Raw genomic sequence first — 27,207 nt, forward strand, 5'->3', positions numbered from 1 at the left:
ATAAATGATTACGTCCATTATTGATTACAACCTGCAGATAATTTTCTTGATTAATTGAGTCATTTATTGATTGTTTGGGTTGGCAAATGTCAAGTAAATATTACTTTTAAAAAGAAAACACACAATATTCAGTTTCCTGTTACAAAAGACAAAGAGAAGATGGAAAAATCGTCGCCATTTAAGAAGAATTTTGCCTATAGAAAATAGTTCCTGATTGATCTAGTGATCAATGAATTTACTGATAGTTTCTTTTTTTTTTTCTTTGCTCAGACTGTGAAACGTCTCGGCCAAGTGGAAGTGGAACAAAGTCATTAAACTGTTACTGAGCTGAAGGAGCTGAAGGACAGCTGAGCTTCCTCCTGTGGGGATATAAATATTTATCTATTGATCTCTAAATATTTATCTATTGATCCGTTATCTGGTGCATCTGTTCAGTCTGAAGGAGGAGGAGGAGTTTGATCCGACATGTTTAACGTCCACGTAGTTCTGGCCGCGTTAGAGAGCTGCAGTTATACAGTTTGTTGTATATATCACGTTTACAGTCTGTTTAGTGATGTATATACAGAGTGAGTGGTTTGGTATGTAAAACACTCTTTGGTATGCACACACACACAGAAAGAAAGAAAGAAAGAAAGAAAGAAAGAAAGAAAGAAAGAAAGAAAGAAAGAAAGAAAGAAAGAAAGAAAGATAGATAGATAGATAGATAGATAGATAGATAGATAGATAGATAGATAGATAGATAGATAGATAGATAGATAGATAGATAGATAGATAGATAGATAGATAGGTAGATAGATAGAAAGAGAGACAGAGAGAAAGAAACAGAGAGAGAGAAAGAAATAGAGAGAGAGAAAGAAAGAAAGATAAAAAGAAAGAAAGAGAGCGAGATCGGAAGAAAGAGATAGAAATAAATAAATAAATAAAGAGATAGATAGATAGAAAGAAAGATAGAAAGAAAGAGAGAGAGATTGAAAGAAAGAGAGAGAGATAGAAAGAAAGATAAAAAGAAAGAGATAGATAGATAGATAGATAGATAGATAGATAGATAGATAGATAGATAGATAGATAGATAGATAGATAGATAGATAGATAGATAGAAAGAGAGAGAGAGATAGAAAGAAAGAAAGATAAAAAGAAAGAGATAGATAGATAGATAGATAGATAGATAGATAGATAGATAGATAGATAGATAGATAGATAGATAGATAGATAGATAGATAGATAGATAGATAGATAGATAGATAGATAGATAGATAGATAGATAGAAAGAGAGAGATTGAAAGAAAGAAAGAAAGAAAGAAAGAAAGAAAGAAAGAAAGAAAGAAAGAAAGAAAGAAAGAACACACACACACACATCGTGTCACTGTGAATAAACAACTTGAGTTTCTCAACGTCTCCGTCTCTCTGGGCCAATCACATCACGGCGTCGCTGATGAAACACAGAGCAGCAGCAGCAGCAGCAGAGCGTCGCCGCCCGGCAACGACTTCCTCTCTTCCTCATTCTTATCCACTGTCATCATCATCATCTTCCTCATCATCTTCACCCTCATCATCATCTTCATCTTCATCATCATCATCTTGTGTCTCCATAACGACTCCATTCACAGACAGAAACCGACCGTTTGATAAAAGCAGAATCCGACTCCGCCTCCGCTGCGGCCGCCGGCACAGGGCCGGGATTGTTGAGCAGCACAGAGCTTTTATTGTGAAAGGGTGGAGAAAGAGGGGAAGAGGGGGGGGGGGTGTCTGCTGCTGAACTCCCACTCCATAAGACAGTGAGCAGATACACACACACACAGAGACACACACACACATGACAGCAGCTACAGAAACATGTGGTTGAAGGAAGGTTCAAGTAGACTCAACTTTTCTCCTGTTTAATTAATTAATAGATAGATAGATGTTTATAAGAAATGCCAAAATGCCAAAAAAGTCTTGTTCTGTCAGATTTGAAATAAAAAAAACAAAGATATTTTTATTTCCTGTGACACATGACTGATAGAACAATAGATTTAAAAGGAAAACTTTGCACCGGCTCTGTAATAAATGACTGAAATGATGTTTTATAAACAAGAATTGAATTTACGTAAATGAAGAAGAACTAGAACCAGGCTAGCAGTTTCCCTTTGTTTCCAGTCTTTGTGCTAGGCTAAGCTAACTGGCCGATAAACACACATACAATACAGTAGATAGATAGATAGATAGATAGATAGATAGATAGATAGATAGATAGATAGATAGATAGATAGATAGATAGATAGATAGATAGATAGATAGATAGATAGATAGATAGATAGATAGATAGATAGATAGATAGATAGATAGATAGATAGATAGATAGATAAGTTTATTGGTCACGTGCAAAGCTAAAACCAAGGTTAAAAAACAGTGCAGTGAAATGCAAAAAAAAACAAGCTCTCGACTTTAAATGTTATTGGGATGTCAATTACACTTCATATGCTTTTACATTCTGATCTGCAGAGAGTTTCCTGACAGGTTTTCTCTCAACAAGTGACAGGAAAAAAGCTAAAAAAGGTTACATTTATACATAAATAATTGAATTAACCAATCAAATCTGATCTATTGATTTATTGGGGGCGTTGTTTAATGTGTTAGAAATGAAGAGTTTTAGTGTCTGTTTCCCTCTAGTATAACGATCCTGAATGTGAAAGACTGAGGTTTATCAGCTCAGTGAGGAATCTGACCCTTGTTCTGATTGGCTCTCACTTGGATACACACTGATACACAATAATACACACACACTGATGCACAATAATACACACACACTGACACACTAATACACACACACTGACACACACACACACACACACACACACACACACACACACACAATCTGATACACAATGACACACACCCAGCTTTAAACACAGTGTTGAAAACAGGCTGTAAATGTGAAAACGTGACTGAAACTGTAGAAAAATCCATCATAATGTGGATTTTAATCCATTTCAACTGACTTGACTTTTCTGGTAAATCTTTATATTTTGAGTTCACACCTGATCGATTGATTGACTGATTGATCAGTTGAGAAAGAAAGAAAGAAAGAAAGAAAGAAAGAAAGAAAGAAAGAAAGAAAGAAAGAGGGGTCAAACGATAGAAAGAAAGAAAGAAAGAAAGAAAGAAAGAAAGAAAGGGGTCAAAAGATAGAAAGAAAGAAAGAAAGAAAGAGAGAGTGATCGAAAGATAGAAAGAAAGAGAGAGAGATCGGAAGAAAGAAAGAAAGAAAGAGAGATCGAATGATTGAGAGAAAGAGAGAGAGAGAGAGAGACAGAAAGAAAGAAAGAGATCAAAAGATTGAAAGAAAGAAAGAGAGATCGAAAGATTGAGAGAGAGAGAGAGAGAGAGAGAGAGAAAGAAAGAAAGAAAGAAAGAAAGAAAGAAAGAGATCAAAAGATTGAAAGAAAGAAAGAGAGATCGAAAGATTGAGAGAAAGAGAGAGAGAGAGAAAGAGAAAGAAAGAAAGAAAGAAAGAAAGAAAGAAAGAAAGAAAGAAAGAAAGAAAGAAAGAAGGAAAGAAAGAAAGAAATTAAATTTTGAGTTCACACAGACAAACCAAGCTTTAGTCTGGAGCAGAATCAGATGATCAATCAACCGATCGATCAGTTGATTGAAATACCGATCGATCAGAGACTGATTGATCAATAACTCTCGTTGTCTGACCTCCAGGTGTCCCACGATGCAGAAGCGCTGCGGCTCCGTGAGGCCGCAGGTGGACGAGGAGCTCAGCTTGTGCGCGCGGCCGATGAGCAGGTCGCCCGTAGCGGGATAGCAGCTTCCCTCGGTGCAGCGGTCCCGGTTCATCCGACTGGGAAGCAGCAGCTGTCCCGGTTCATCCAGGAGCTCCGTGGCCCGGACCGGGGCACACAGAGCTGCAGGGGGGGGGGGGGGGGTTCAGATAAAAAACACAGAGTTAAAAGAAGGAGCAAAAGAAGAATAAAAAAGTAAAGTAAAAGATAGATAAAGTTAAAAGTTCTTAAAAAGGGCTCAGCTATAAGCACAAGAAAAGAGAAATGTTTTTAACCTGGATTTAAAGGGATTTTTCACCCAAAATTGAAATTTCACTCATTATCTACTCACCCTCATGTCGACTAAGGGCTGGGAGAAGTTTCAGAGTCGGCATAGCAGTGCATGTCCATATAACGGTTGCAAATGGATACCAACTGTCTTCTTAACAAAAAGACACAGCAAAAAACATCCCAATACCTCAATGCTGCTCGTATGTAATGTCCGTCTTGTATTGAAGCCCCGAAATGCGAAATTGTCCCAAAATTTTTTTAAAAAGTCTATATTTCAAGCTTGTTTGTAGCGGAAGCTTCTCGAAGCTTCTCTTCCCGGTTCGTCAAATTTGGACAAACTGGGAAGAGGAGCTTCGAGAAGCTTCCACATTTCGGGGCTTCAATACAAGACGGACGTTACATACGAGCAGCATGGAGGTATTTGGATGTTTTTTGGTGTGTCTTTTTGTTACGAAGACAGTTGGTGTCCATTTGCAACCGTTATATGGACATGCACTGCTATGCCGAGACCCCCCGTAACTCAGAGAAGCCACGGAGGACTCTGAAACTTCTCCCAGCCCTTAGTCCACATGAGGGGGAGGAGATAATGAGTGAAATTTCAATTTTGGGTGAACTATCCAAGTTGGGGCTGATCTCAGGTCTGCTGGTATTTTGTTCCAGTTGTGAGCAGCATAACAGCTAAATGCTGCTTCACCATGTCTGGTCTGAACTCTGAGCTCCACTATCTGACCTGAGTCAGTAGATCTCAGAGCTCTACTGGGTTTATACTCTACTAACATGTCATTCATGTATTCTGGACCTAAACCATTCAGTGATTTGTAGCAGAACTTTAAAATCTATTCTGTAGCCGACTGGGAGCCAGTGTAAGGTCTTAAGAACTGGATTGGATTGGATTGAAAAAAACATCAGAAATACACAAATAGCCTATTTGTTCTAAGACTGAATACTGTTTTTAGTCAACATGCTTTGAAATTAGGACCAGTGGCGTGAATTTTTTAGGGGAAATTAGAAATTTCTGTGGAAAAATGTAATATTTCTAGAAAAAAGTGGTAAAAAATCTTATGGGAAAAGTTGGGGACCCCCTTGAACCATCTCAATGACCCACTGGTCTATGTGATACTCAGTTACCCACTGAAAATATTTCAATGTTTTATCTGATCTTCTTCTTTTTGCTTATATATGCTTTTAATTTACTGTATTTTAACTTTAACTTCATTTATTTTACTGTTTTGTAGCTATCTGTTGTGCAGCACTTTGGTAACCTTGAATACTGTTACTATTTTTAGTCAATATACTTATTTACTGTAAAACGTGCTATAAAGTGGATTGGATTGGATTGAAAAAACATCAGACTGTTACTTTTTTAGTCAATATACCTTGAAATTAGGACTAATGACGTGAATTTTTTAGGAGAAATTAGAAATTTCTGTGGAAAAATGTAATATTTCTAGAAGAAAGTGGTAAAATGTTGGGGGAAAAGTTGTGGACCCCCTTGAACCATCTCAATGACCCACTTTGAAACCACTGAAAATGTCAGTTCAGCCACTACAATAAAACTTCTCTACAGGTAAGAACAGAGTAAAAGCAGCAGCCTAGACCCACTACACCACATTAGACCACTCCACTGCTATAAACCTACTTTGTTTTGTTAAATTGAAATCACATGATGAAGCAGCAGCAGCAGCAGCAGCAGTTCAGGACAAAGTGGGAGTGAAGCTGCTCCGGGCTCCGTCTAATCCCTGGTCGAGCTTTATTACAACAAACATGTAGAGATAAAAAAAAAAAAGAAAAACAAGAAAAAGAAAAGTTAAGACTCACCCAGGCTCGATGTGAAGAAGATGATCAGAAACATCTTCTCTAGGAGGATGAAGAAGCTGATGATGATGATGAAGGTCCCTCAGCTGAGCGCGTGTGTGTTGATGGAGTGAGAGGAGAAGAATAAGAAGGAGAAGAGGAGGAGGAAGAAGCAGCAGAGAGGAGTGAGAGATGGACGGAGTTGTCCCGCACTAAGAAGAGAGTGAGACTCCTCATCAAGTCAACACCAACACCTCCCACCGAACTACACAACCACACAACAACTGTCTCCACCCCGCTGTCACAGAGCGGAGCGCAGCGCTGAGGGGAAACGAGCGCCCCCTCTGGCGGCAGCGGCGGGAACTGCAGGCAGACGCTGTTACATTATTTTACTATTACAGATTAAAGTATGTATGGAGTACAAAACATGACCTAAGTATAAATAAATATATAAATTCAAGTTCAATCTGAGATTTGTTTATGTTCATTTATATTTTTCAAAAATAAAAGTCCTTTTTAATCTAAAACAGATAGTGTGTTAAAGGGATAGTAGCATTTTTTTAAAGTGAGGTTGTATGATCTACAAATAGCCTCTAAGTACTTTAATTGCAGTAGAAGACTCTCTGCACTCCTCCCGTTAGCAACGCCAGCCCATAATAGCCCAGCCCAGAGATTTACAACATACAGTGTTGTGAACAGACCCAAAGAAACGGCCTATTTTCACGGCCTAAAAGAGGTTTTACCTGAAAAAAAAATACACAGTTCCATTGTTCGCTATAAAGTAATTTTTTCCAGCCCTTCAAACTGCAGGAAAAACACAGTTTTTATTTGGAGCTAACCAACTGCTGATCGGCGGGCGCTAACCCTGGGTGGAGGGATACGTGAGTTGGTTAGGTCCAAATAAAAACTGTGTTTTTCCTGCACTTTGAGGGGCTGGAAAAAATTATATTATAGTGAACAATGGAACTGTGTATTTTTTTTCAGGTAAAACCTCTTTTAGGCCGCAAAATAGGCCGTTTCTTTGGGTCTGTTCACAACATGTTGTAAATCTCTGGGCAGGGCTATTATGGGCTGGCGTTGCTAACGGGAGGAGTGCAGAGAGTCTTCTACTGCAATTAAAGTACTTAGGGGCTATTTGTAGATCGTACAACCCCACTTTTAAAAAAAATGCTACTATCCCTTTAAAATAGCAATTTGCATATTTTCAATTTTCATTCATATTATACTTGATATGTCCAGCATTTTTAACATGTATTGTTCATAACGTCTGTGTTAAAATTTTATGTTTTATAAATAAGATTTTTTTAAAGAAAAAGTATGATACTAATGATATAGAGGTCTCAAAAACTAGGCGTTAAAGGATTGATTTTTCATTTATTGATGTCAAGTTTAATACTTCATCGTGATAAATCTTGCAGGAACAAAACTTTAATTTGAGTTTCTAAATCAGTTTCTATCAACACGTGCTCCACAAATATAGACACGAACAAGTTTTCAAGATTGTTCATGACGACACAAATAGACACTTCCATAACTATAGGTGAAGAATTGAATAAGGAAAGAAATCCCAGACTTCTGTAAACATTAAATATTTAGAATTTGAAGTTTATAGCCTAAAGCCAACAATGACCCAAATTAGTACTGCAAGAGCAAGAACACTTATAAGTTATAATACTTTATTTGTACAGTTTTATATAGCCTAATGTTTAAGAACATGTTTCTGTCTGCTGTTATCAGACCTCTGGGTGTTTTTGCACCTCTTCTGAGTGTTTTACTTTTCTTGGAAACTGAATGAATGTTTTCCACTTAACTCTTTTCCAACTAACTATCACTGTAAAAACATCAGCTCCAGTTTCCTCACAGTCAGATAATGATAATAAAGATGTGGAGGTTCAACGCCACCTGGTGGTTTGTGGAGAAAAGAAATAGCCTACTTAGCTATTTAACGTTTTTCTTATTATTTAGATTTTTTTAAATTATTTTTGATTAATGAAATTACACAAATTGTTGATTTAATTGTGATTTTTTTAATGAATTGAACTGAATTTAATGCCTTTATTGTCATTTATAGAAACGGTGGTAGCCTACAAATGAAATAAAAATGTGATTCAAAGAGACAGTGAAGGTTTTCAGGTTAAAAAGAAAATATATATATTGCACAGTCTTCTACAGTGCAGCACTTTTTTATTTTATTATTTTTTTTACAGGCGGAACTTTTGTTTATTTCCGGTTGAGCGTCGGACCTTTGTCGCAGACGGACCGGAAGCAGCGTGAGGTTACAGACGTCTCTGCAGAAAGTGCTGCACCTGGTGAGTTTGTCTCTATGAAGCTTTTTTCCTTTTATCTCTTCATTCTCTGTATTTATTATGAAACTCTGTTTTAATGACTCGGAGCTCCACCGACTCTCCAGCCGCTCTCTCCCCGGGAAACACGCACCGAACCCGGGAGAGAAACAGTGGATTTGTCGGGGTCGGTTCGAGTCTGGAGGATCTGGTGGCGGGAGAGAGAGAGAATAACCCGAACTAACCAACCTCCATTAAAAAAATCTATTTATTATAATCGCTGCTTTGATTATCGATTAATACAGGGGTCATCTAATAGTAAAAAGCAATAAATGCACCTGATAACACTCAGAACTGATATAAATATCACAGTCAATAATCAGGCTCAAGGATCAATGAATAGGAGTCAGACAATATTTACACACATGTTGGTCACGGGATTTTCAAAATAAAAGCAAAATTAGTGTTATGTAAATGTTTTTGAGAAGCTCTTAATTTGGTAAATCATGATGCAACTCACCTGAAACTGTAACTAAACATTATTTTTCTATGTTTTATGTTTTATTTCACATAATTGTAAATTGGTTGTGTAAAACTAAAGTTGACCTGCGACACCTCTTGTGTTATTTGTTTTGCTGTAAAAAAAACTATGAGACTAAGAGAAGAAAGTGTGCAGGAGTTTCTTCTTTTTCTGAAAACCTGTGTGCAAAAGATTTCCATGTGCGAAAACTATGAAAATGTTCATTTTAATTCATCACAAGTGACGTAGAATTCAGTTTACCAGCAGGATGTGAATAGAAGTAGGAAATCTGATTATTATTTGAAGGCAGTTTGAGGTAAATTGTTGAATTTTTAAACGACTGAACATGTGATAAAAAGAGTTTGACCTTCAGTTTTATGAATGGAGAGTAAAACTTCTTCTCCTCTGTGTCCGTCAGAGTCCTGAGCTGCTGTTTGTTCATCGTTTGACAAGATGTTGAGAAGCGCCTCGGCTCAGGTGAGCAGCACAAACACACTCATCTCACTGCATTGAGTTTAATCTCATTTAACCCTTTACCTACTCCTCATTTAGACATATTTTGTTATTATGGCTATAAAACTTGAATTTTTAAAAGCTGGTAAATGATTATTGCACATCTTTTTAGGGTTTTAATGAGGGAGTGAAGTTCTGCTTTGACATTTGAAATGGGAAACTACACATGTTAAGAATCAGTCTTAGTAATATAGTGATAGAAGTGCAAAACCAAACTATACACAATAGGTGAAAAGACACACAATAAATGTGATTTTGCAAAAAAAAAGTTGCACGAAACGATTCAGAAATGAGCTGCAGTTTTATCCGTTTGTCGTTGACACTTAAAGAAAATGATTTATTTATTAGGCTGTAAAGTAGAAATAAAGCAAAGTTAATCTAATATATTTCTGTTTGTTTTGTTTCGTCCTGTGTTTCCTCAGCTCTTCAGACAGGTGGTGAGACACCGGAGCACAGACGCCAGCCTCATCCTGGAGAGATGTAAGAACACACAAGGAGTTAAAGGGATAGTTCAACATTTTTGGCAAATTGGCCCATTGCCATAATCCCTATAGTCATAGCAGTAGGTTTGTTACCTTTAATTGTCGGTGCAAGCTATTTTAAGAACGGCGGAGCAGAGCCGTGAGCTGCTCAGAGCTACGCTACGGAGGCTCATGGGATTTCTTGGTTTCCCTCATCAAACTCATCAAATACACAATCCAACAACTCCACAACGCTCTGGTGGACAAGTTGTGACCTGCACATTCACCACGCTATGAGATAATAACACAACGTTACCACACAGAGTTGTTTTAGAGGGAAATTCACGCAAAACCACTGATGCACGTTGCCTTCAGGGACAGTTTTTCATCAAACAGTCTCTGCATTTCCCTCTATAACAACTCTGTGTGGTAACGTTGTGTTATTATCTCATAGCGTGGTGAATGTGCAGGTCACAACTTGTCCACCAGAGCGTTGTGGAGTTGTTGGATTGTGTATTTGATGAGTTTGATGAGGGAAACCAAGAAATATCTTGCATCGACAAATAAAGGTAACGAACCTACTGCTATGACTATAGGGATTATGGCAATGGGCCAATTTGCCAAAATGTTGAACTATCCCTTTAAGTTTTACAGCATTTACACGTTTTAAAAGGTCAAACATGTTCAAAATAACTACCTGTGTGTGTATGTTTGTGTGTTTGTGTTGCAGCGATAAACCGTGTGCAGCTGTTGGGTCGGGTCGGTCAGGACCCGGTGATGAGACAAGTTGAAGGTCGTAACCCGGTGACCATCTTCTCCATGGCAACCAACGAGATGTGGCGCTCAGGCGACGGAGAGATGAGCTCGACAGGTTGGATGATGTGATGATGATGAACATTATTTATTACACATTTTATTATGGATATAATGTAGACTGTGTTTAAAGCAGCGTTCGCTTCAGTCAAACCACCGTCACTTTATTCAGCGTCTCAAGGTTTCGACTGCAGCGCTTTTCTTTTTTATTATTATTTTAATTCTAATCTGATATCCCAGTTCACACACATCCTGTTGCTGTGTTTCCATTTTTATAGTTCGAAATTAGAAATTAGTTCGGAATAAACCTTTAAAAACACATTAAATCATAATCAAAGGAAACTTATTATTGTTCGTGTGAATGAGGAAAAAGTCAAGTCAGGTTTTAGTTTGACTGTAGCTTCATGTTTAGTCAAATAATAATAATAAGTAATGAACTTTTTTTTATTTAGTATTTTCAGTTTAATGGGAAAAAAGCTGTTAAGAAAAATTTAATATTCATAATCATTTTCATTAAAATGATTATGAATATTAAAACAACAGTTTTACAAAGTGCTTCACAACAATTTGACACAAGATATGAAGGAGAAACTTATAAAACATTTTGATAAAAGTTTGTTTTCATAAGTGAAGCAAAAATGAAAGACAGGGAAAATAATTGTTAGAGCTCAGAAAAAAAATATTTTGGTTTTAATTTATGCAGCTAAATAAATAAATAAAATAAAATCAGATATTTAGAGATGTTCACATCATAGGAGTTCCTGTGGTGTTGGTTCATCTGCTTCCTGTCGGTGTAAGCGCCGTTTTCTGCCACTAGAGGTCGACGTTGGTCCCTGAACTAAACACACAGGGGTAGAAACATCTGTCCAGCTGTTGGAGCTGAAGGTGGAGGATGATGATGATGATGATGATGATGATGCATTGTATTGTGTATATTTCATACATTGGTGTGTACATAATACATTTACAGTATGTATACAAACTTTGCAATATTGGACACACATCTGCATGTGCAACCGTGTGCTATGGGATAGTGCAGTTTAAGTCGATCCTGCACTTTATTGGGGCATGGTGTAATCAAATTAAATTAAATCTTGCACTTATGCACTCGTCACTTTAGCAAACAGCACTTTAACACATAGCACTTTAACTAGCACTGCAGCACTTTATAACTTCTCAGTAATCTTTGGTCCCCTTACCCACTTTTTAACCGTCTATGGTCAGTTAACTGGTGGTTTATGTCGTTCATATATGTTTTGTGTAAGATGTCAAGGTGTTTTATTGTCCTAGTCCTGCCTCTTGTACTTTTTATCGCTATTGTTTTTATGTCTAACATCAACCTGCCAATGGGACTGGGGATGGAGATTAGCCACTGGGCTACAATCCCACATATTTACATGTCAATGTCCATCAATATGTACTATATAAATAAATCTGAAATCTGAAATGCTTCCTGTCTCCAGGTGACATCAGTCAGAAGACGACGTGGCACCGGGTGTCGGTGTTCAAGCCCGGGCTCAGAGACGTGGCCTATCAGTACGTCAAGAAGGGGTACGTACGACGAGACGAGCCAATCAGATCGCTCCGCTGCTTTTACCTCTGTTTTTACCTCTGTTTTTATTTTTATTTTGACTAGATTTTAGCTTCTCAGTGCGATTGTTGAGCTTTATTCACCACATTTAATTCATTAATTTTACAAAAACACTTAAAGCGAAATGATTTTATTTTATTGGATGGATTTATTATTTGATACCAAGACGTTATAGAACATTTTTGGTTCATTATCACATCATTGTTTCACAAAAATGATCAATTAACCTTTTTTTCTCTCTATTTGTTGTGATAAATCTCTTAATTAATTTATTTTTTTTAATTTACCGACTTTAAAGATATAAAAGATTCACACATACAGGATATAATGAACAAAAAAAATAAGTAAATAGCATTTTCTTCAGTGTGTGATTCGGTTACAGACAGAGATCTATATTACAGTTCATGTTCGTCCATCGAGCAATGACGGTTATTTTCCCTCCCTGTCGTCATTTCTCCTCCTCTCAGTTTATTTCTCTGTAACGGTTCATTAATACACAGTTTATCCCCCAGTGTTTCTGTCTTTATTCACACATAAAACTGTTTAAATTAGGAATAAAAGAGAAAAATCACAAGTTAATCATTAAAAATCACCTTTAAAATACAAATAATAAATATAACGATTTTTTTTTTTTTTGCATTAAAACAAATAAGTTTAAAATTCAAACAGATTTTCAAAATAATGAATAACAAACTTATAAAATCTCATCCTCACCTGTAAATCACAGAGTCAGTTTTTAGGATTAAATCCTTTGAGCTCCAGGTTAATAAAGTTTCACATTAATGCAAAAAAAATTGTGTAAAAAACACTTTTAAATGAGCAGATGTGTGAAAATATGAACAATAGAGGCTTTTATTTTGAAAGTTTTCGCTGTGTTTCAGCTCCAGGATCCTGGTGGAGGGGAAACTGGACTACGGAGAGTACGTGGACAAGAACCAGGTCCGACGACAGGCCACCACCATCATCGCAGGTGAGACACACACACACAAACACACACAAACACACACTACTCTGCACAACAACAACGACTACTTTCTTCTTTTTTCTTCTTTTCCTTCTCTTCCAGACAACATCGTCTTCCTGAGCGACAACGTGCGGGAAAGAACCTGAAGACGTTTCCTTCTGTGACAACGACAACAACGACGCAACTTCTTCTTTTTTTCTATCTTCTTGTTTGTTCATAAAAAGACTTGAGACCCTGAACGCACCACGGCGAGGAACTGAGAGATCATGTTTGACTGTGGCGCCTCCTGCTGGTGGGAACGACTAAAATAATGTTGACGACGAGTTAAAGAGACGACGGTTTGATGATGATGATGATGATGATGATGATGATGATGATGATGTTGAACCGTCCACACGATTTGGAAACTGTTGTACAATTTCAGCTTGTGTAGTTTCTCAGAGTGAAAAGTCGTGAATCAGGAAAACACAAACATTATTACATTATTATTATTATTTTTCTTTTTTTTATTATTTCCTTTAAACTGATCGGTTCATTTTTTCTAAAAGTCAAATCTTTAGAACGATGTAAAAAAACAAAAAAAAAACAAGAAAAAAGTTTGATGCACTGAGACGACATTAAAACCAAAGTGTCTGTGTGTGAACCTGGTAGAGGCCTTTTGATTATTGATTATTGATCCACTATAACTGTTCTTTTCTTCATTCAAGTCTCATGGTTAAAAAAAGAGAAAAGTTCAGACTACAGGAACAGCCGAGGGTCAAAAAAGAGGCGACTGATTGTCAAATTAACATGAAGCACTTTCAACTCCCTGAATGATTCAAACAGTTTTTCTTTTTTTTCACCTGTTTCATTTCTTCTAGTTTATTATTTCATCATCTTATGTAGTTTTTTTATTTTCCCGCCCTGTCGTCATTTCTCCTCCTCTCAGTTTATTTCTCTGTAACGGTTCATTAATACACAGTTTATCCCCCAGTGTTTCTGTCTTTATTCACACATAAAACTCTTTAAATTAGGAATAAAAGAGAAAATTCTGAAGTTAATCATTAAAAACCACCTTTAAAATATAAATAATAACTATAACGACAGATATTTTGTATTAAAACTCATTAAAACGTGTTTTTTACGTGTATTTAATTCAGTTCTGACTCGTTTTTTTAAATGCCCACAGTGCCGGGCGCTGATTGGCTGTTTCCCTGACAACGAGGGCGGGCTTTTACACCAGAGGGATTCTTGGCCTTAGGTGATTGGTCGCAGGAATTCGTTAACTGTTTCCTGATTGGTCGATTCAGTTGTCAGTTAAACGCGCGGGAGGGCTCAGACCGGGCTTTAAAACCGAGGAGCGCTCTGATTGGTCGGTGAGACCCGAAGTGGGCGGGGCCAACGGGAGCAGAGCAGCGAAACCTGTGGATTCAGTTTTGAAGAAGACCGGAAGTGCGGACTTAAAAAATAAAAGCTTGGACAATAAATGATTTAAAAACTGAATAAAAGAGCTGTGAAAAGTTTTCTTTTCAGTAAACACAAAATAGTTTTAAACATATGAATAAAAAGCTCAGATTAACTTCATTTATAACATAATAACATTAGATAATATTTTTATAATATATTTATAACATTATAACATTTATTTTATTATTTTCAATATAGTTTTAAGTTTTTTAACCTTGAACTTTATCCTGTGTGGAGCAAAATAAAATAAACTCTTTAAATGTATTTATCATTTATCATAATACTGTATTTATCCTCATGTTATATCCTGATCTTTTTTCTTCAGTATCATAAAAATAGAGATGAAAGCAGAATAAAAACATATAGAATAGAATAGCACTTTATTAATCCTTTGCAGGAAATTATTGTGTCACTGCAGCTCCAATAGAACAGAATTAAAAAAACAGATATGATAATTAGGAGAATGAAATAATGTAGGCTTATATTAAGGATACAGTAACAAAATCTGTATATAATTATAAGGAAGCATAAAACAGTTAGTGCAGTATTATAACTCATTAAAGTGTAAAAGTGTGCAAACAGCAGTGAATTCAGAGGGAATAAATTAGGAATGTGAGCTTTATTTTGAAATGAGTAACCGGAAGCTCGTGTTTCTCTCTGTGTGTTTTTGACACAGTGTGACAAACAGCTGGAAGAAATGAATCAGAGTGTAACTTCGCATTTAACTCCAAGATGTGTTGAACTGGACCGGATTTATATATATAAGTTATAACAAACCGATCAGCAGCATCAAACCTGATTGATTATTGATTAATTATTGAGTCTTATTATGGTATTTACTGCTTTTTCTCTCTGTATGTAGCCTATGTGTGTGTGTGTGTCAGTGGCTCCGCCCACATTCCTGTGTGTCTGAGGAGGAGGAAGAGGAGGAGGAGGAGGACAGAAAAAGGAGAGAGAGGCAGCAGAGTCCTGAGAGAGGAGCAGAGCTGCAGAGGAGATGATAATACACAACAATAACAACACAAACCACCATAATAACAACTACACACACACAGACTCACTCTCACTCTCACCGTGAAGCCGTCGGACCAGCTCCCTCTTTGGAAAAGAAGTTGTCGGAACTTTTTATTTTTTTTTTCTTCTTTCCTTTCCTCCACCGGACTTGTCGCAGGAGTTTAGTCCGAGTTTGAGGCGCCGCCGCCGGGGAGAGGAGACACCGAGACACCGCTGACACTGTGACCGAGAACCAGACACCGAAGGCCGGACAGAGAGAAACACACACCGACCGACCGAGCATGGAGATCCTGGACAGCAGCGAACCGTTCCTGCACTGGGACCGGAACCTGAGCGAGCTGTCCGAGGCCGGAGAGATCGATTCCCTCTACACCAATGTAAGTGATCGATCCGATATTGATTATAGGGAGGATTAAGGGAGGAAGGGATGGAGGGATGGAGGAGGAAAGGTGATTGGAGTGATCGATCAGGGGCCTGCGCAGCGTCTATAGGACGGAAATAATCAACTTTATCTCACTGTGATGTGGATTTAGTTAGTGTGTGTTAGTGTGCGTGTGTGTGTGTGTGTGTGTGTGTGTGTGTGTGTGTGTGTGTGTGTGTGTGTGTGTGTGTGTGTGTGTGTGTGTGTGTGTGTGTGTGTGTGTGTGTGTGTGTGTGTGCGTGTGTGCGTGTGTGTGGCCCTTGCTCTCCATTCACAACTTGAGCCTTGGGATCCAGGATGCTGCAACACTTCTTCTTTCACCTCCTTTCACTGTTTTCTCTGCTGATTTCAACTCATTCGAACTAAACTGGGTCAAAGCATCGATCAATATCCAACACACTGACTTATTATAGGCTATAAATAACATTTAAACGTTTTAGACACAGAAGAAAAGATCTGAGCTCAGTCCAACATAGTGCAGCTCTGCAGGGATCAATCATCTTTTCCTAATTGATCGTTTTTAGAAAAAAAAAAAAAAAAAGCTGAAACCATCCACTACAGCTCAAGGTCTTTTATATTCTCAGTTTTTATTTGATCAAAAGCTTCAAAAACCCTCAAAGATATCCAATTAAAATTCTCTTTTTGATCTTTTAAAGACAGAAAAGTTCTGCACTTTGAAGAATTCAGTGTTTTTGTTTCATAATTTCAAAGAAAAAAGTTCTAAAAACAAACTTTTTAACAGAGACGTTGAAGTTGCCTCAGTGACTCATGTGAAGGAGCTTTTATTTTGTAAAGTAAACAATTTTTTTTCCATGAGTTAAAGTAAAAAGCTGCTGCTGCTGGTCGTCGGGGGTGAATTTCTTTGATGCTTGAGCTACTTCAGGTTCCTGCAGCTCTGGAGCCCCCGAGGGTTTTTACCTCTGACTCACTCACTCCTTCATTTTTTCACCTTTTCACTCGTTCACACTCTTTTTTTTAACAGTTTACATGAAAACATTCAGCAGTTTGATAAAGATCAGGTTAATAATCCTTAATAACGAGCCTCAGACTCAGCAGCACCCTCCACTAAAAGAAAAGGGTCTCCTTCAAAATAAAACGCCCAATGTGCTGCAGATTCCAGACCCACTGAGGGAGGAGGGAGGAGGGGTATGTGGGGGGTGGGGGGGTAGTTTCCAGACAAATGCCTCCTGTTGGATGAATCTCAGTTCACTGAGCTCAGTTTAAACCTCAGCTTTGATTTAAATTATGGGCTAGAAGTAAAACTTTTAACAGTTTTGTGCAATGAAGCAGGAAATAAAAGCGTGAATGTGTCCGTGAATAAATGAGAGAGTAGAAACTGAGTAGAAGTTTATTTTGCAGATCGTAATTATCACTTTAAAACCTCAGGAAACTGTTTATTCACTTTTCTACAGTAAATATCTGCTTAAATATTCATGTTTACGCTGATTACGTCTGTAAAAACACCGTTATGGTTTTATTTCTATAAGAAAAACTTCAGATTTGTCTTTTTTAGACGATTTTCTTGTAGGAAAAAGTCAGAAAAGTGTTTGTGTTCTTCAGTCGGCGTCTTTAAAAGCTGAAATTGTTCAGTTTTCCATCAGAAAAACAGCAGATTCTTCAGTTTGACGCTGAGTTGAGTTGTATTTCTTATATTCTGCTGCTGTGTCTCGAGGGTAAATGCAGAAAAACTTCAGATTTCTCTTTTTTAGATGATTCTTCTTGCAGCTTTTTGTTAGAAAAAAGTCAGAAAAGTGTTTGTTTTCTTCAGTCGGCGTCTTTAAAAGCTGAAATTGTTCAGTTTTCCATCAGAAAAGCAGCATTTATTTTCTTCAGTTTGAGGCTGAAATAACGAGGGAAGTCATTTCAGCTTATTCACGACCACAGAGATGATGAAACCGTGCAAAACTCTGATCCCACGTGCAGATTCAACCTGTTTGTTCACGTAGTTTATTATATATTCTGTCGCTGGAGGCAAAGATGCATCGATTAAACACTTTAATGTGCGTCGTTATAGATTATTGATTATTAGATGTTTCTTATGGTGCACGATGATGAGACGGTTTCACCTGTTGATCAGTGGAAACACAGAGAGAGAAAGAGACGAAGCTTCAGTTATGTAACGTGAAGTGAAGTGAAGTGTGTGGAAGCCATATGTGTGTCTGGGGCCAAGAGGAGTGTGTATATGTGTGTGTTTGTGTGTGTGAGAGTGAGCCACAGTGTGTGTGTGTGTGTGTGTGTGTGTGTGTGTGTGTGTATGTGTGTGTGTGTGTGTAGACGACGGGGGGAGGTTTGGGTTTACAGGGAGAAATCCAGCTGGCTCACAGGACGGGAATCAGACACCACAGAGACCGACTGAGCCCTGAGACTGAGACAATACACACACACACACACACACACACACACATCTACACACACATATATACACACACACACACACACACACACTGGCATTCAGCTGCAGACAGGTAAAGACCTGTGTGTCGTCCTCAGGCTACAGTATTTGCCAGATTCCAGAGCTGCAGCTGCTTCACTTCGCTCCTCTAGCAGCAGGAAAAGCTCCAGTTTTTCACAATAAAAGCCTCAGGAAACAGTTTACTCACTTTTCTACAGTAAATATCTGGTTAAATATTCATTTTTTATACCGATTCACAGTCCAGATGTCTGTAAAATACACCGTTATTGTTTTATTTCTTATATTCTGCTGCTGTGTCTCGACGTAAATCAAGAAAAGCTCCAGATTTATCTTTTTTTAGATGGTTTTTCTTGCAGCTTTATGTTAGAAAAAAGTCAGAAAAGTGTTTGTTTTCTTCAGTCGGCGTCTTTAAAAGCTGAAATTGTTCAGTTTTCCATCAAAAAAGCAGCAGAATCTTCAGTTTGACGCTGAAATAACGAGGGAAGTTATTTCAGCTTATTCGCTTCGCTCCTCTGCAGCAGGAAAAGCTCCAGTTTTTCACAATAAAAGCCTCAGGAAACTGTTTTGAATGTTTGTATCGAAAAGGATCGAAATAAAAACCGGAGCTGCAGAGTGAAGAAGAAGAAGAAGAAGAAGAGGAAGTGTTAAAAAAAAAAAGAAGCTGCTGAATCATCAGAGCAGAGAAGTTTAGTGTGGAGTTCACTGAGTCTGATCCACTTAGATCAACTTCACTTAATCTGAACCTGCTGCAGATTAGAGGAGGGGAACTGAGCCGTCAGCGCTACGGCAGCCCCGCAGGGACAAAAGAGGCTGAAAGCACAGATTCAGCAGCAGCAGCAGCAGCAGCAGCAGCTCCTCTGGGCTTTGACCCAGTTTGACTCACAGAGGGACGAAGAGGAGGAGGAGGAAGAGGAGGAAGGACGGTCACTTCCTGTTGATTCGCTGCTTCCTCTTTGTTGAATCAATCATAACGTAATTAATAACTTGGCCGAGTGTAAAAGTCTGTAGTTATATTTTGTTTTTTTGTTTTTATTGAAGGTAAAATGTGTCAAAAAATGAAAAAGCATCATAAGTGTTGTTGTTGTTGCTATGGAGACGCCCCCCGACAAATTAGCCTATTAATCCAGAGTTAAACATTTATAACATGGATGAATAAGGAACAACCAGCGCTTCATGTAGTCGTTGTGTTGGAAACTGTGAGTTTTAGTGTTGATTTTATTGATTATATCGATATTATTAAAGGGATAGTTCAACATTTTGGCAAATTGGCCCATCGCCATAATCCCTATAGTCATAGCAGTAGGTTCGTTACCTTTAATTGTCGGTGCAAGCTGTTTTTAGAACGGCGGAGCAGAGCCGTGAGCTGCTCAGAGCTACACTACGGAGGCTCATTATGGGATTTCTTGGTTTTCCTCATCAAACTCATCAAATACACAATCCAACAACTCCACAACGCTCTGGTGGACAAGTTGTGACCTGCACATTCACCACGCTATGAGATAATAACACAACGTTACCACACAGAGTTGTTTTAGAGGGAAATGTAGAGACTGTTGATGAAAAACTGTCCCTGAAGGCAACGCACATCAGTGGTTTTGCATGAATTTCCCTCTAAAACAACTCTGTGTGGTAACGTTGTGTTATTATCTCATAGCGTGGTGAATGTGCAGGTCACAACTTGTCCACCAGAGCGTTGTGGAGTTGTTGGATTGTGTATTTGATGAGTTTGATGAGGGAAACCAAACAAGAAATCCCATGAGCCTCCGTAGCGTAGCTCTGAGCAGCTCGCGGCTTTGCTCCGCCGTTCTAAAAATAGCTTGCACCGACAATTAAAGGTAACGAACCTACTGCTATGACTATAGGGATTATGGCAATGGGCCAATTTGCCAAAATGTTGAACTATCCTTTTAATATTATTAATGTTATTGATTGGAATGAGTGAGAGTTGAAGCTGCTCCTTGTTCACACCACAGTGGATGTTTCTATATATAGTAAAGTATGAATTGTGTGTGTGTGTGTGTGTGTGTGTGTGTGTGTGTGTGTGTGTGTGTGTGTGTGTGTGTGTGTGTGTGTGTGTGTGTGTGTGTGTGTGTGTGTGTGTCGGGGTGCAGTGCAGGACTGTAGTCGTAGTGTTTGGATGTGAAGCCGCTGGAGAAACAGACTGTTGAGTCTTTGTCCGTGGTCCAGCTGAGGGTGGAGGTCTCTGTTGACCTGGGATTCCTCACAACAATGTAAACTCTCTCTCTCTCTCTGTGGGATCAGCTGAACCCTCCACGCTGCTTCTCCCATCAGGCCCAGCTGCTCCTTCCTCCTCCTCCTCCTCCTCCTCCTCTGAAGTTTTATAACAATCAAGTTCCTCAGGTTTTTTCATAATAACAACACACGCACCTCCGTCTTTCTTCTCCACTCACCTGTGGACAGAGAAACACACCTGTGTGACGTCACACCGGGTTAAGAATAGAAGCTCAAGTCGATTGGCGACACAAACGTGAACTCGACCGTCTACTCACGTGAGAAAAAAATCTGAAATATTCTACCTATGAGCAGAAAACAATGTTTATTACATATGTACATAGTCACGTGGTTGTGTTTTGTCGTGGTTTTGGTTCATTATCTGAATTTGTCTTCAGGAATAGTCAGATAATTTGTCATTTTTTTAAAAAGAGGATTAAAAATAAACAGTGCACATGTCAAATTGAAAGTTTAATATCAAATCAATGGTCTTTAGGGTCCAAAAGAGAGAAAAATCCAGAGGATAGCGAAGCTTTGAAGGAGCTAAACGCTGGTTTTGTCCTCGTTTCATCGTCATTATTAACATGAGCTGCTGTTAATGTTTGAGTCTTAAAGATTTGTTGTGAGTTTAGCATCAAACTTCACTTCTTTTACCTGTTAAAAGCTGTTTTTGCCTTTTTGAAATCACTTTAAAACCTCATTACACGTCATTAACTTGTATTTTATGTTATGTTCAGGTCAAAAAACATTGAAATTTATGTTTTTATCATCAAAAGTGAAAAGATTCACTTATCAGTAGCAATGCTTTTTATTTGTAAGCGCTTTTACAAATGCTCAAAGACACTTTACACTTAAAAATAATAAAATAAAGCGATCTCAGAATGAAATACAATTTAAAAACAGCAATAAAACACAAAATTATATATTAAAAGCTCATTTAAAAAGGTGAGTTTTGAGCAGGGAGGTGTGTGCAGATACAGACACATTATTGTGTTAACTTTAGCTGTTAAATACATTTAAAAAGTAGTGTAGTGTTGAAATACTCATATTAAGTACTTCATGTGTATACTCTAGTAATAACATGTGCTTTTAACTACTGATATAGAAGGTAAACGGCCGATAATCAATAAGTTAAGTGTCATTACTACTGATATCAGTGATTATCAGAGGTGGATAGAGATAAATATCAGCTGATCGATCAGAAACAGGACGAGACGGAGAGAAAACACACACACACACACACTTACAAACACACACACCCACACATTTACTAACACACACACACACACACAGACACACATCTGTCACAGAGCACACAGTGTACTGACTGAGCAGGAGGCCGTCGTCGTGCACAGGGAGTGAGTGTGTTTACTGTGCACAGGCTCCAGGGCTTTCCAACTATGTGTGTGTGTGTGTGTGTATATATGTGTGTGTGTGTGTGTGTGGTTACATAACACACACACACACACACACACACACACACACAGTCGTAGCTGCAGTTAGAGACTCACTTCTCTGTGTGTGAATCTAACATCAGTTTGTATTAATATGCATGATGTTTCTCTCTCTGGACGGCTCGACTCGACACTCAGGGTCGACTTAGACCGTTCACACACACACACACACACACACACACACACACACACACACACACACACACACACACACACACACACACACACTTACACACACTTAAACACACACACGGAGTGAAGGGTAAACAGCTTGATCCATGTGCTCACAGTGCAGAGCCTGTTCTCCGGCGGGGCAGGGCATCCTGCTCGCCGGTGGCCTCGCTCTGTCTCCGTCTGAATGGACCGTGTGTGTGTATGTGTGTGTGTGTGTGTGTGTGTGTGTGTTGCCTGCACACTGGCACTCATGTTACAGCAGACACACACACACACACCTACACACTTAAACACACACACTAGTGTTGTAGTTTTGCATGTGGAGCAGATAAATGACGACAACGCTTCACAGTTTATTGCCAATCAAAGGTCAAAGTGTGACACACGTTTTACATATCGGAGCCAGAGCGGCCTCCTATCTGTGTGTGTGTGTGTGTGTGTGTGTGTGAGAGATAGTGAAACAGGCCGTGTTGTTTCTGCAGGTGTGGTTCAGGATCTTCAGGTTGGTCGGAGACAAACAGACTCTGTCACAGCTGCTGAGGCGTTGAACGATCCTTGATGTTAAAATTAAACTAAAGAATTTGAGAGAACTGCTTTATTTTGAAAATTGGAGCTTTATTTTGAAGGCTCAGTTTGATTTCCTGTTTTATTTCACTTCAGTATCAAACCTAAAGTTGTTTCATGTTGTCCAGTTCTGTTAACGAACGAATATTAAATCTAATATGTCGATACACTTCAGAGTTTAAGCCAATAAAAAGGAATAAAGATAAAAAGTTAACATGCTATATGCGACCTACAGTCTGGTTTGGTTCAGTAGGTTCAGTGTTTTACTCTGTAACGTGGTCACAGAGTCTGTTCTCATCTATAATTAGACTCTGATTTCATCTAAAACTAGTGAAACTATTCAACAGGAAGTGAAATAATAAACCAGCTGTCCAGAGCGATGCCTTCAGGTTCAGTGTGTCAGGTGTAAACGTGGATTTACTGAAGTGTGAAAGTTCGTGTTGAAGCTTTTGTTGTTTTGAATTCTGTATCTTCACCCAGTTCGACGATAAATCACAGTAAACGTATCGTGTGCAGCACGACATCGTCTTACATCATCTTATTTTTGGCTCATTTGTTATTTTTCTACTTTAAACTGTTGTTTTTACTTGATTTTTTTATTTTCTACCTCGTTTGCTTTGCTGCTGCAGCAACAAGTGACTTTACCAGTGAGGAGTTAGAAAGATTTATCATATTGGGTCGTAGTTTTGCTTCTTTTTTTTGCATTTTTATTTCTATCTATCTATCTATCTATCTATCTATCTATCTATCTATCTATCTATCTATCTATCTATCTATCTATCTATCTATCTATCTATCTATCTATCTATCTATCTATCTCTTTCTTTCTTTTTATCTTTCTTTCTTTCTTTCTTTCTTTCTTTCTTTCTATCTCTCTCTCTTTCTTTCTATCTATCTATCTATCTATCTATCTCTTTCTTTCTTTCTTTTTATCTTTCTTTCTATCTATCTCTTTCTTTCTTTCTATCTATCTATCTATCTATCTATCTATCTATCTATCTCTTTCTTTTTATCTTTCTTTCTATCTATCTCTTTCTTTCTTTCTGTCTCTCTTCCTTTCTATCTATCTATCTATCTATCTTAGCTTATCTTAGCTTATCATATCATATATCTCATGTATTTTATCTTGTGTTGTCTTATCATGGTATCTTATCATATTGTATATCTTATCTTGTCTCATCATAACTTATCTTATCTCGTCTTGTTTTATCGTATCATATTCTATCATATCGTATCTTATCTTATCTTGTGTTGTGTTTTCTTATCTTCTCTGATAATATAGTATCATATTGTCTGTATAGTCTTCTCTAATGTTGTCTCGTCTCATCGTATCGTATCGTACCTCGATACTTTGACCTCGTCCTCCGTCTTTTACCGTCTTTACAAACTGTACAGTGTTTTCTCCTGCTCTGTCATGAGTCTCCATCTGCTTCTTCTCCTTCTTTCTTCTTTCTTCATCTCTGATCTCGTCTCCTCTTTGCCTCGGTCTTGGTCTCTGGCAGCGGCGGCGACCTACACGTGGTTCGCACATGGACGTCGTCGTCGAGGTCACATTTTTTCCTTCTCCTCTTCGAATCTGATGCAACTTTTCCCTCTGACTCTGAAAGAAGTGGAGACTCAGAGCTGGGATTTTGTGTTCAGAGAAGGAGGACGGAGGAGGTGGGGGGGTAGAGGAGGAGGACGGAGGGGCAACAGAGGGGGGGTAAGAGGGGGGAGGGGGGCGTGGCCTGGCTGGGAGTGAAGTGAAGGTAGTAATCAGACTGTGAGGGATCATTATGGAAAATCCACAGGAGCCGTCGTTCTCCGAGGCAAAGCTAAATTTACCGTCCGTCTGTCTGACTGTCTGTGTCCGTCCCTCATCTACCCCCCCCCCCTCTGTGGTGTGTGTGTGTGTGTGTGTGTGTGTGTGTGTGTGTGTGTGTGTGTGTGTGTGTGTGTGTGTGTGTGTGTGTGTGTGTGTGTGTGCGTGTGTGTGTGGTTAACAGGGTGTGTGTGGGTTTAATGTTTTAATGTCGCTCCGACTGCTTTAAACATCCAGCTCCTGGAAACGGCTGCAGCTCTTTGCTTTACGACCTTTAGTTTTCAGTTCAACTTTTTGCCGTCTCATCTATTTTCTTCCTTTTCTTTTTTTCTTTTGACACTTTTATCACAAACTTGTGTCAGAGTTCGAGCTGTTTATACTTTTTCCAAATCAAAAATAGTTTGTTAAAGTTGCAGCATCGACAGAAACAACTCAACTTTAAACATCAAAGAGGTTGAAACAGCTTTAAAACCTGCTTATTAAACAGTGAGGTGTGTGTTTGTGTGCGTTTTATGGATGTTGCAGCTTTTACTTCCTGTCTCGTCTACAATTTGAGACACAAACTTGTTGCCCAGTTGACCTCTCACTCCTTTCTCCTCCTCCTCCTCCTCCTCTTCCTCCCTCGCTCCTCCAAGCTGAGGCGAGTTGGCTCCTGTCGGAAATACCAGAAACTTCTCCTGAACTTCTGCAGCTTCACCTCCGTGTTGGTTTTTCTTGTAAAGACCTTTCTGTCTCTTCAATCTTCTTCTGGATGAAGTGAATGAACTTTAGTTTTAACCTCCTGATCTGATCCAAGTGGGAACTTGTTGTTTGTTATTTTATGATTCACATGAATTTCCCCTCGAATTTCAAACATGTTCGGCCTCGACTGGAGAGTTCGCTGGAAATACAAAGTAACATCCATCAATCCATGACGCCGATCCACTAACTTTCCCTTTTTCTCCTATTTTCTACTCCCTTTACTCTTCCATTTGCACCAATAATCCGTTTTCTATCAGTTATTGGATGTAAATCAATATAAAGTCACTTTTTTTTGTTGATAAAAACGTTTTATTCTTTAAGCATTTTCTGCATTTATTTGATAGTTACAATAAATGTTTGAAAAAGGAGAGCAAAGTTGAGGTTTAAGTTGAGTTTATGTTTAAGTTTAAGGTTTATTTTAGTTTGGATTAGCAGCGGAACGTCTTCTGTCACATCTTCAGGCTGTTTTTTGTTAATTTTCCTTTGACCTATTCAGAGTCTAATTAAGTTGTCAAAACTCAGCATGTAATTATATTTATTTAAGATGTGGCGTGTGTTGCCGTGACACAGTTTCCTTCAGGGCTCAAATATGAAGTGATCTCATTGTGTCTCAGACAGTTTAATCCATCTGAAAGGACACGATGTGTAGCAGAGGTTTGAGACAGATGTGGAGCAGGATCAGATGGTTGTGTTCAGGTTCAGGTCTCAGCAGCTTCAGTCTCTAATATTAGATTTAAAAACATGACTCAGCTTCTTGATCTGCTTCTTAAAAGTGAAGGTGTGGCTGTAAGAGATCTGAGTCGAGCACCGTGAGCTGAGAGTTGTTTACATTTACCAGCAGAACATGGCCCAGTGTCGACCAGATGTCTGCTCAATGTCATCTTTGTGTTGTTCTGATGTCGGCTCAATGTTGGTGTGATGTCAGCCTGATGTCGGACAAGAATTTGGCCTGATGTTGGCTCAGTGTTGGCCCAATGTCAACCCAATGTTGGCCTACTGTTGGCTTAGTATTGGCCCAATGTTAACCCAATGTTGGCCTGATGTTGGCTCAGTGTTGGCCCAATGTTGGCCCAATGTTGGCCTGATGTTGGCCCGATGTTGGCTCAGTATTGGCCTAATGTTGGCCCGATGTTGGCTCAGTATTGGCCCAATGTCGACCCAATGTTGGCCTAATGTTGGCTCAGTATTGGCCCAATGTTGGCCCGATGTTGGCCTAATGTTGGCTCAGTATTGGCCCAATGTCGGCCCAATGTTGGCCTAATGTTGGCCCGATGTTGGCTCAGTATTGGCCTAATGTTGGCCCGATGTTGGCTCAGTATTGGCCTAATGTTGGCCCGATGTTGGCTCAGTATTGGCCCAATGTTGGCCCGATGTTGGCTCAGTATTGGCCCAATGTTGGCCCGATGTTGGCTCAGTATTGGCCTAATGTTGGCCCGATGTTGGCTCAGTATTGGCCCAATGTCGACCCAATGTTGGCCCGATGTCGGCCCAATGTTGGCCCAATGTTGGCCCAATGTTGGCCCAATGTTGGCCTGATGTCGACCCAGTGTTGAACCTCATTAGATGAAGCCGACAAAGGAAACATCACGTGTTGGCGTCTTCACCTGAGGCCTCGACGGGTGGAGACGCTGGGATCAAGAAACATCAACAGGTGGAAAAAATTTTTGAATCAACTATTTAAAATCCTTCAGGCATCAAACCCTCGTCTTCTCACCCAGAGAGACGTGAACAAGCCCGTTCATCCATTAAAGTTCAGTGTGTGTGTGTGTGTTGACATTCAGACATTCTTGTACTCGGCTCTTGGCTGCTTTAACTCAGGAATTAAGTTCAACGACTCGCCCAAACAAGTTTCTCTGAGTGCGAGGAGGATTAACTCTCTCACCGTGTGGGGGGTGGGGGTGGGGTTGGGGGGTCTGACCCAGATCTTACCCAGAATCCACCAGGAGAGACATCTTTACACATCTTGACAACA

The 27,207-nt window shown here is 38.9% G+C and overlaps 3 protein-coding genes across 4 annotated transcripts in view; 2 read left to right on the forward strand and 1 right to left on the reverse strand.

The window, feature by feature from the left end:
* Window positions 1-6,010, reverse strand: part of LOC146962359 (laminin subunit beta-1-like) — a 51,931-nt gene extending 45,921 nt beyond the window's left edge. The window contains exons 1-2 of the mRNA XM_085769033.1: window positions 5,856-6,010; window positions 3,682-3,890 (exon numbers count right to left, since the gene is read on the reverse strand). Of these exons, the coding sequence (XP_085625159.1) occupies window positions 3,682-3,890; window positions 5,856-5,889 (243 nt within the window). The 5' untranslated portion in view covers window positions 5,890-6,010. The remainder of the gene's footprint in view (window positions 1-3,681; window positions 3,891-5,855) is intronic.
* A 2,053-nt stretch (window positions 6,011-8,063) lies between these two features.
* On the forward strand, window positions 8,064-13,945 carry ssbp1 (single-stranded DNA binding protein 1). The gene is made up of 7 exons (XM_085768800.1): window positions 8,064-8,140; window positions 9,052-9,110; window positions 9,569-9,626; window positions 10,338-10,478; window positions 11,884-11,971; window positions 12,893-12,981; window positions 13,078-13,945. Exons 2-7 carry the CDS (start codon window positions 9,087-9,089, stop codon window positions 13,119-13,121), a joined length of 444 nt encoding a protein of 147 aa, XP_085624926.1. The 5' UTR covers window positions 8,064-8,140; window positions 9,052-9,086; the 3' UTR covers window positions 13,122-13,945.
* Window positions 13,946-15,402: 1,457 nt separating this feature from the next.
* The window catches only part of creb3l2 (cAMP responsive element binding protein 3-like 2), a 42,894-nt gene continuing 31,089 nt past the window's right edge, over window positions 15,403-27,207 (forward strand). For both annotated transcript variants that reach the window (XM_085769326.1, XM_085769327.1), the window contains exon 1: window positions 15,403-15,812. In XM_085769326.1, coding sequence (XP_085625452.1) covers window positions 15,717-15,812 — 96 coding nt within the window. In that variant the 5' untranslated portion in view covers window positions 15,403-15,716. The remainder of the gene's footprint in view (window positions 15,813-27,207) is intronic.

This window comes from Trachurus japonicus, chromosome 23 (assembly GCF_045865225.1).
Source record: "Trachurus japonicus isolate A0001 chromosome 23, Traja_1.0".
NCBI classification, from domain to species: domain Eukaryota; kingdom Metazoa; phylum Chordata; class Actinopteri; order Carangiformes; family Carangidae; genus Trachurus; species Trachurus japonicus.